The sequence below is a fragment of the Loa loa genome (assembly GCF_000183805.2).
Source record: "Loa loa unplaced genomic scaffold supercont3.61, whole genome shotgun sequence".
NCBI lineage: Eukaryota > Metazoa > Nematoda > Chromadorea > Rhabditida > Onchocercidae > Loa > Loa loa.
Window position 1 is genome coordinate 49,270 of NW_018108241.1, and position 9,742 is coordinate 59,011.

General features: G+C 32.4%; 2 protein-coding genes across 2 annotated transcripts; one reads left to right on the forward strand and one right to left on the reverse strand.

Moving 5' to 3' along the window:
* The first annotated feature begins 204 nt into the window (after nt 1-204).
* Nucleotides 205-3,420, forward strand: LOAG_05043 (calcyphosine). Its single transcript, XM_003140578.2, has 4 exons — nt 205-363; nt 1,277-1,454; nt 1,984-2,193; nt 3,092-3,420. Exons 1-4 carry the CDS (start codon nt 242-244, stop codon nt 3,191-3,193), a joined length of 612 nt encoding a protein of 203 aa, XP_003140626.1. The 5' UTR covers nt 205-241; the 3' UTR covers nt 3,194-3,420.
* A 395-nt stretch (nt 3,421-3,815) lies between these two features.
* LOAG_05044 (hypothetical protein) lies at nt 3,816-9,190 on the reverse strand (the record flags this gene model as incomplete). Its single annotated transcript, XM_020446750.1, has 12 exons — nt 9,156-9,190; nt 8,935-9,064; nt 8,784-8,833; nt 8,486-8,597; nt 7,944-8,047; nt 7,038-7,183; nt 6,619-6,733; nt 5,147-5,224; nt 4,921-5,007; nt 4,442-4,636; nt 3,980-4,084; nt 3,816-3,884 (listed from the first exon to the last, which is right to left on the reverse strand). Exons 2-12 carry the CDS (start codon nt 8,984-8,986, stop codon nt 3,816-3,818), a joined length of 1,113 nt encoding a protein of 370 aa, XP_020302947.1. The 5' UTR covers nt 8,987-9,064; nt 9,156-9,190.
* Between the last annotated feature and the right edge of the window lie 552 nt (nt 9,191-9,742).

The window sequence follows — 9,742 nt, forward strand, 5'->3', positions numbered from 1 at the left end:
ATCTTAGCCACTATTGTATTTCTTATATAGCCTATCAATCATCTCTTCATCTTATGAATGGTTTTTAAATACTTATTTTCTCCTCACAACGTTGGTATAAGATTTTAGGAAACGTTGACCTTCTTAAGTGGCTGGATGCTAACATAGCTTTCTACTGCAAATTACTTCTTCATTTGAACTATTTAGACTGAAAAAAGTGAGTACTTTAGGTAATTCAGTGGTGAACATTCGCCCCGGAACAATGAGTGAAGAAGAGCTTAAAATGAAAGCTTTAAAAGAGTTGCAAACAGCCAAGGATCCTATAGAACGGTTGCGACTGCAATGCTTAGTACGTGGAAATGCTGGGATAAAATCTTTGGGAAGGTTTGTTTATTGGACCTAAAATCGTTCATGATACATAAATTCTTGAATATATTTGGGAGAAAGTGAAGTTTAAAGTTCCCTCCGTTAAAGCTGGTAAATGCAACTTCTGTTTGAATCAAAATTTCACTTTGCAATTAACATCGAGTCTAAAGTTCACTGCATCCAATATGCACGACACATTGATTGTGACTTTTATGAATAAAAGGTATGTCTCTCATCTATTTTACCAGTCATGTTTCGTTTTAAAATTGTTAAATGAAAAAAAAAAATCAAACAAATTTCTTTTCATATTGGAAATCTTTAGAAAAGATATAAAATTCTTTTGAAGTACGAAATGTAATATACTTTTTCTCTCCAATTCTTCGGGAATCTCAGTGATATTTATATTTCCCTTTATCCTCAGTTCTCATTAATAACATATTCTCCCCACTTAATGAGTGAAGTTTGTGTTGAGGAAATGAGGGTAAATTGCAGAAATTCCAACTACAACTTTGATATTCACTGATGTGATTGCATAGATCAAATTTCGTAATATCGAGGTACCTGAAGTGCCAAAATCCAGAGTTAAAATGTGTGTTAAGTCCTATTTATTTAGTACTGCTCTATGCATAAAATTAGCGGATATATCGTGGTAACTTTTAATAATGTTTGTGTAGTATTTCTACACAAACATTATTAAAAGTTACCACGATGTCTATTTGACATTTTGTCTATTTGATTATTTTGACTCTGTCTATTTGACATTCGATGTGTTTGTAGTTCACTTCCACCGAACACTGAGCAGTGATTATTAGCTGACTAACAAAATGTTAAAATATTAATGTTGAATATACAAATATCAAATATTTGTATATTTAATATTAAATATATTAAATTGTTTGAGTTTCGATTATTTTTTGAAAAAAATTTTCAGGTCATTCCGAGTTATGGATGATAACAGCAACCGTACGTTGGATTTTGAAGAATTCAAGAAAGGTTTACATGACTTTGGTATGGATTCAACTGATGAAGAAATTAAGGAGATATTCAAGAAATTTGATAAAGACGGTTCTGGTTCCATCGATTTCCATGAATTTCTTTTGAAACTTAGGGTACGTTAAGTTTATTTATCAAGGTCTCGAAAATTCTTGTGTATAAACTGTCACGAAATCAGGTGAGATCCATTTTCAGACACATACAACTAACGAATTCCGATTCTTCTATAATTTGCTAAAAGCAAGTAGATCGCTTAAATTTCTACTCAAACAATTTTTATCACGTTTATTGCGGGAAAAAATCCCTGTTTGAGGCATCTCCATGACATTTAATATAAAAAGTCCCTAACTGGTTTTTGGTGTACGCTGATTTATTTTTCCTTCCATCAATAGATCAATTTTGAGGCTTGTTAAAAAGAGTTTTGCCAGCCCGAGAGCGGATAATGATTACTGTCGTGTATTCTCTTTTGCAGTATTTTAAAGCAAGAAGGAATATATTCGGAATAATTTAATTAAGGGATGATTATTAGTAGAAAAGAAGCACAGTATGTAATTATATATATCTAAATCTTAAAAATTTTCAAATGGCATCAGAAGTATGCAAATCGAATAAGAATTTAAATTAAGGTGAACTAAAAAATTACAGCCACCAATGTCGAAAGCTCGTTTAACGCTGATCGATGCAGCATTCAAAAAATTGGATAAAACTGGAGATGGCATAATTACAGTGGATGACATGAAGGGTGTTTATCATGCCGAACGACATCCAAAGTATATTTCCGGTGAGAAGACTCGTGAGGATATCTTCAATCAGTTTCTCACTAATTTCGAAATGACAGGACATACTGATGGGAAGGTATGAGATTCAGACTTATGTGATGTTACTATGTGATGTTACTGCTTTTGGATCCTGTCATCGCTGGAAACACTACTAAGTTCCATCAAGAAAACTTGAAAAACTTGGAAGTTCTTTGGGATCCACGATGTCTTAATATGAAAATGAATTTCCTAAAATATCTTTTTTACAGAAAAATCAAGCATGCAAGGTAAAACGATTATTTCTCGAATCTCAGTGATTCAGATGCAGATATTGACACTTCTAGTGGCTTTCACTAGTATATGAACACAGCTAAATGACAAGTTAAATTTGTGCAACTGAAATGCTGCAGATTTTCTATTGCATGCAGTAATTTTAAACTTGAAATCTGCTCCAAAAAGTGCTTTTAATGCGCTTAACATCTATCAATAGATTAAGCAAAAATATCCATACAGTATAATCACAATGAGATGAAATTACACATTTATTTATACTTGTTTCAAAGAATTTATAGTCATAATATTAAATGAAACTGATAGTTCACAGCTTAAATTCTTAATTTTGTTTTCTGGGACGGAAGAAATCAATTTTCAGTTCTTTTGTTCTGCAATTTATAATTTAAGTTTTGCTCCATACTCGAAATATCGAGCAAAGCTCGTGAGGATTTTTGTTGGGATTTTTGAGCCACTACCATTTTAAAAGATTCTAAATTTTCCTATCTAAATGAACAATGTCATTCACATTGGTTTTCCACTGAAGTTAGCGGACAGTTTTTGTTTTCGCTGGACTCAGTTTCTTGAAATAAAATTTTGCTACATCTATATGAGGCAAATCAAACGAGATGCCAAGATGAGAAGATGTTCCTTCTGGCTGTTCATATGCTAACGGTTCACTTTCTCATTCGTGAAAAAATTAGTTCGAACAGTGTCATTTTCAGGTAACAAAAGAAGAGTTTTTGAATTACTACTGCGGTGTATCAGCTTCTATTGATAATGATACTTATTTTGATTTGATGATGCGAAACGCTTGGAAACTTTGACAAATATTATCATTACGATGGTGTCATATCACTGCTTATAGCAATTTTTGCAATAGTATCACAAAATCATTCAATATATTAGTCAGTGAGGGCTCTCGATGATAAAAGATTAACCAGTTTGAGAGATTAAATATAAGCTTTAGAAACCGTGCTGTGATTTACCAGAATCATTTTTCGTTCTTTATTCCTGCTGCATATCTGATATTCTAAAAGCCGGTATATGAAAGATGATTTTGCTGATTAATTTATGATAGCCAGTTCTAAGTATTTCTTTCCATAAAGATTTTAAAAAAGTCTCATCTAATTAATGAAGTTATTATTTTCTTTGGCTGTGCAATTAAATAATTATGTTGTGATAAACATAACTATAGTTATACTTTATTACAGTATATTGTATAGTTATACTGGCACAATGACTCCTATTTCCTACATTTCCAAATAAAGATTGTGAACCTAGTGCTGTCAACAAAATATGTCTAACCTAAGAAAAAAGAAGGCCGATTATCCAGATCATCAGATTTCTTCAAAATGAGTACATGAGGATGAAAGAAAAAATTTTGATCTGACGTGTCAATATCAGATGGGAGATAATATTGACCAGAAAAGCCTAAGCCATTACTATTCAGATCGTTGTTTCCACTGTCAAAATCAACGACCAGTCAGATTCCGTTGCAATTGCTTGAAGTAATATCTGTAAAATTGTCATTAAATTACCAAAATCTTTTCACGGGGACAGCACAGTTGTAGTTTATTTGCATTTGTATGAAACACGTTAAAATAACTGACCTTTGGTCTGATAAATTTCAACGGTACTCGCTGAAGCTCTGTTAGTTCTTTTACCAATACATTTTTCGAATTTTCATGGTGAAGATTTATAGCGTAAGGCAATTTCTGTAGAATGACCAACAATAATGCCTGATTTTTTCCCGGAAAATTTTGTGAGAAGATCTAATCTGTTTATTGTTTGCTATCGAAAAGGTAAAAGTTTGAAAATGCTCTCATTGTAATAGACCGGAGAATATATAAATGCAATCGTGAAAATACAATATACTGTAATAAACTAAGGAAACTGTAACGAAAAGGTTTCCGAGATGAAGAGCAATTTTTACGCCTCAGATGAGATCACAATAAAATGCATTAAGAAGATGAAAGCCAAATAGTACATTTTGAACTGAGATGTTGAAAGCGTACTGTAAAGATGTCTGCATTTTTTAAAAAATTTCTTGAATCATATTGAAAAGTACAAACCATTGGACCAGCTATACAAACTGCAAAATAGTCACATTTCCAAATGCGCACATCAACATCACTATCAATTTCATGACCGTTCTTCCAGAAATAATCAGCTAACGCCGCATTCTCGCTCCCGGTAGGTTCACGTAATTCTACCTGTCCCATATGAACAACTGATTCAGAAAAGATAGTGAGTGAACACGGACAGTTCTGTAATACTTCAGTTTATTTTGGTCTGCGGCACAGAAGTTCTGCAAGCTTAATTCTTTAAAAAATGGACTGAAGTTACTCAGAAGATGAAACTCTAATGATTGTCTCGGGAAAACCAAACGTTTTGTGAATGCTTATATCGCATTGAAGAATGTGACTAATCAGTCGAATAAAAAGGACAATTTGACGCAGACTTCGGCCAAATCAACCAGTCATCTCGTGGCCCTGGATTTAATTTGTTTTAATAGAAGTTTAGGAAAATAAGACAAAAAAAGAAATATAACATTGATCAGATCCAGTTGTTCGTTGTACCCAACGCTCATCAACGTCATCCAAGTGTCTTCCAGTGATGGATCATTATCTGCCTCTATCTGAAAGATATTTAAGCCTTTCCTGCCATTGCATCTCCCAGAATATGGCAGCATATCGCTGTTATCGCTGTTTCAGCCATATGTTGTCATATTGTGACAGATGTGCTTCTTTTCGTCGATGAAAAATGTTACGAGAAACCTGATGAAGGGCCACAAAAGAATTTAGGAGTAATTCACCGTCTTTAGCTTCAAAATTTCGGCAAAGTATTTCCCACTCCTGAAAATGAAATGAACTGATCACTATCCGAAACCAAAAACTGAAATAAGAACCAGCTATTGCTTAATAAAGAATGGTGGTTTGAACTGTTCATGTTTCATTCAGTACAGTATTGAGTAAGATAATGAACTTTTTTTTTTCTACTATTATTTTATGGTCAATTTGTGGTAGCATACTCAATAGGGAAGTTTGCACTAAAACTGGCTGCCATATGCGCTTATAGCCCAAATTTTAAAATAACTTTCAGATAATAATCAGAATTATTGGAGCTACAATGTGTGGCAGATGTTAATAAATATTCTACCACAATCACAAATTGCAGTGTCATTCAAAGCAAACGAATTAAGACAGAGCGAACAATCTGAAATGCTTATTTTTAGCAATCTTAATTCGGGTTCTCTTTTGACTTAACTCCAAAACCAGTGTGGCAGGTCGAGAGACAAAGTTCTTTTTGTGGAAAGAGGAGACGGAAATAAAATACTTGACTCTATTCTGACAAGAAATGTGGACTGACTAAAGAATTCAAATTCACTTTCGTTCATTCTTTTGATATTACCGTAATTTCCTGAATGACGGACGCTTAACGCAACCATTTATGTAATGCATATATTACTGTGTTCAAAGGATAAAAATCACTACCACCGAATAGCTACTAACAGTCAGTGTGCGTTGACCTGTGTTTTAAAACTGTTCAAATGATATTTCTCGTAAAGGCTGTCGACAAACTAACAACTAGTTGATTAAACTGTATAAGAAAAATGGTCGTGAATCAAGGGTAGCCTTTTGTCATCGATTTTTGTTCCCGAAACTAAAACTGCCTAAAATTAGTGGGATAGTGCTAATTATTGATAAGGATATAAGACACTAGGCAAAGTTTTCGAACTACTGTTGGATGCAGAGAAAGTATTTTGACCAACATTAATTATGGTTCTCTTACTGCTGATTATATGCGTGACCCATACGTATCATGTCTGCATACGTATATCAGATTTGCAAACTATATAGCTCTTGATCGCTTGTCTTAAATTCTGTTAAGTGTATCAAAATAGTTAAAATTGTTTTTTTGAATAAGCTTTCTTCAATGCTGATTTTTTTCGATCGATCAAACTTCCCGAATTTTTTTTCAGAAACTCTGTTGTGCTGTCTCACTCAAGTTGGTAGATTTTGATAGCAATGTAAATGATAATTCAGGAGTAATTCTATTTAAGAAATATTAACAGTTCTATCGTTTTTTTTCTTTTAATAAAATCTTGAATCACTAATGATCTCCAAAAGACCCAATAACGAGACAACTATTTCATTCATTCAACTCAATGTTACAAGTAATAAAAAAAATCATCACATATAAAAAATAGCTAGAATACCCTTTGCGCAGAAAACTGATAGCAAACTACCTGATCCAAAACATGTTCATCACTTGCCAGTGTATTGTATATGTCAAATTCCTCTCGACTTAATTTACCGTTCTCGTCGAAATCGAACAGATCAAACATATTCATTAGTGCCATCCTTAAATTTCAGGTTATATTACAATTTCTCAGTTCTGTTTTCTTTTCAAGAAGTTTTTTAACTGGAAGGTTTTGGAATGATTTAAATTATACTTCTAATAGTCATTTTTTATAAATTTAACTGGAAAAATTTATAAACCATTTTCTCATTTTAAAAAATAACAAGTCCTAGTTAAAATGGAAATCTTCAAAAGATTCCGACATTTATTTATCTGAGGCGCTTGTGACACAAATTCTCGAGATAACAATGAGTGATTTGTATAAAATTCACTTTATTTTCTTTTTCTTGAATGAGACAAACTAACTTGAAATGCTTAGTCAGTTTTCCATCTGAGCCCACCAACTTCATTTCATACCTTTTGGAATCCATAACACTCTCCAAACAGCACAGTGTTTGAACACTGATTATATATTCCCCTGCTTTCAACAAACATTCTTCGCTCATATATTTCTGGAAATTAAGCAAAAATTTGAGATTAGTTAAAATTTAAGCACTTATTTTTTCACTAATAATCTATCCAGTTCCATAAACGATAATAACGATAATCGCCTGCACTTTCAAAACGCTTTTCATGTTTTATTAACATAAAAGAATCTTATCAGGTTCATTTAAATTCAAGAAGCCTAGTGTTTTTGAAGATTTCTTTTGTAACGCTTATTCATTTCATTCCGATATCTAAGGACTTCATCATTTGTTCAAAATATTTTTGTGTGTCGATATTATTGCTTGGCTCACTTAGCTCACTCATTTGTTGTGTATCGCTATGCCACAAATAGCACTGGTTAATATGAATGCAATATTTTCTGATTAAAAAATATTTCGCATTGTTTGGGAAAGTTATGCTTAAATGTTAGTTCACTATAAATTAACATCATCAATGAGACTAGTTATACTGGGATGTCAGTATCATAAATACAACACAAAGCAAATTTGATCCTTCTCTACTCATTCCACAAGTTGATAACGTATTACAGTGTCATATATTGATCAGCCAACTTTTCTACTCTGAATTTATCCGCCCCAAATGCAGTGAACTATTTCATTGATATGTTTGCGTCATTTGGATTGTATATCTACTTTAGCTATTCTATCTGCTGACACTCTAGCTCGATGACAGAATCTCCAAGTTTAAACCAGACAAAAGTAATGTATATCTATCTTTCATTATTTAAATAAAATCAATTTTATTCATTAAGTTAGAAAAGATTACATCTTCCACAATCTTCATCGTAACTGTAATTACTTGCTCCTCGACAGTATCATAGAGTACAACGTATATATCATTCTTGTAATTCCGATCTGTTGGCTGATCATCTAAGAAATAGAATTCATTACAAAAACTATCGAACTAACCCAAGATGCAACTAAACAAGCACAAATAAAGTATGAACTAAAAGAAAAAATGAATGTCTTCCAACACATGACAGTTCATATTTGTCGCCATACATGAATTTAGATGGTAAAAAAATTTCTGTCACACTGCCATTTCTCAATTTTTGGTCCAATTGAAAAGGAATTTGGTACAAAAAAATGGACGAATTAATTTGTTATTACTTCACAATTACAGAAAGATGTTCTGAATTGAAGATCTTTATAATCATTTTGCGGAAATTATTGTATTAATCTGAATCAAAAATAATGTGGAATTCTTATCATGAAGTGATAAGATAAGACAGAGCTGAAATATCGCATTTCACCTTCATAAATATTTTTATTGGTTTTATAACTTCTCAAAAATATGTCACAACCTACTGCTTGTCAGTAATTCACACATAATGCAAACAGCTTGTGACTGATTAAGAATGAAATGATAGTTCAAAATGCGATCATCATTATTCATAACGCGAAATGCCCGACGAGTGATCTATAATGCAAGTAAATGATAATTTCATTATTATTGATGCACATAAGATGTTGAGGAAATGAAATTGCGTAACAGTAAGCGAAAAAAGGCTGACCTTTAATTGATAGGTTTTAAAAATAAAATGGTTTAATAGTTAGTATTAAATCATTACATTGATATGTCTTAATCAAAATCAAATGTAACAACCTGTGAGGTGAACATTGGTGTGGAACTATTCAACTGCTGAAGTTTCATTCCTGAAAATGAATGATGCAAAAGGGTTTCTTGGAGTGAACGAAATTTTGGAAAAACTTGGGAATTCAAAATTACAACTCAAAATCTCATTTTTAGACAATACTTTCAGGTAATTTGCGTTGTAAGTCTTCAGATCCTAACAGTTTTTTTGGCATCGCTACTTGTTTGTTGATGAATTCCTGCGCGACAACATCAAGCAACCTGCTCCGACTATCCTCGAATTCATCGAAAAGCTGCAAATATAATTGTCTCTGCTAATTCAGCATTCGGATTTCTTTCTTTATCTCTCACTTTGTAAAAGAATATGTTAAAAAAAAAGTTTACCTAATGTCCATCAAAATTCTTTCGTTTTTTCAAACTCGCATTTTCTCGTCAATTTTATTAGTAACACCTTTTTTTTCCGTCTATACAGATAACTCAATCCCTGTCGTATAGATCGCATATCTTGCATTTTTTTTAGATCAAATGAAAGTACTTGAGACAAGTTCTACGTCATATTTTCATTCTTTAATTCGGTATTTTCACCATTGTATGACTAATATTTCCACTCTCACCCTGGAATATCTCTCCATATCCCAAATTCTAGAATAACAAAACAATCGTCGTCATTTTACAAAACCAAAAGCATGCTAACGCACAGTATTTGTAACATTGATACCAACAATCCATAATTTGAATACTAATGTCATATATATTGGTGGTACGCAATGTGGATTTTTTAATAACTTTGAACAAAAATAACTTTAGAAGCTAAAACAGAATCCTACCGTTCTTATCAGTAATCCCGACAATTTGGAAATAAGCCTATACCTTTCTGCAATCAATTCTTCCATAACTTGCAAATAATTCCAAGAAATCCAACGCTGCTTTTATTTCATCCACATTCAGTTCCTCATCCTTGAAATAATAAT

What these genes read in the sequence shown, in the direction of transcription:
- LOAG_05043 (XM_003140578.2), top strand. Translation starts at nt 242, where the DNA reads ATGAGTGAAGAAGAGCTTAAAATGAAAGCTTTAAAAGAGTTGCAAACA. An exon ending in GGGATAAAATCTTTGGGAAG is followed by an intron (nt 364 to 1,276) that starts GTTTGTTTATTG and finishes AAAAATTTTCAG; the next exon opens with GTCATTCCGAGTTATGGATG. An exon ending in AATTTCTTTTGAAACTTAGG is followed by an intron (nt 1,455 to 1,983) that starts GTACGTTAAGTT and finishes AAAAAATTACAG; the next exon opens with CCACCAATGTCGAAAGCTCG.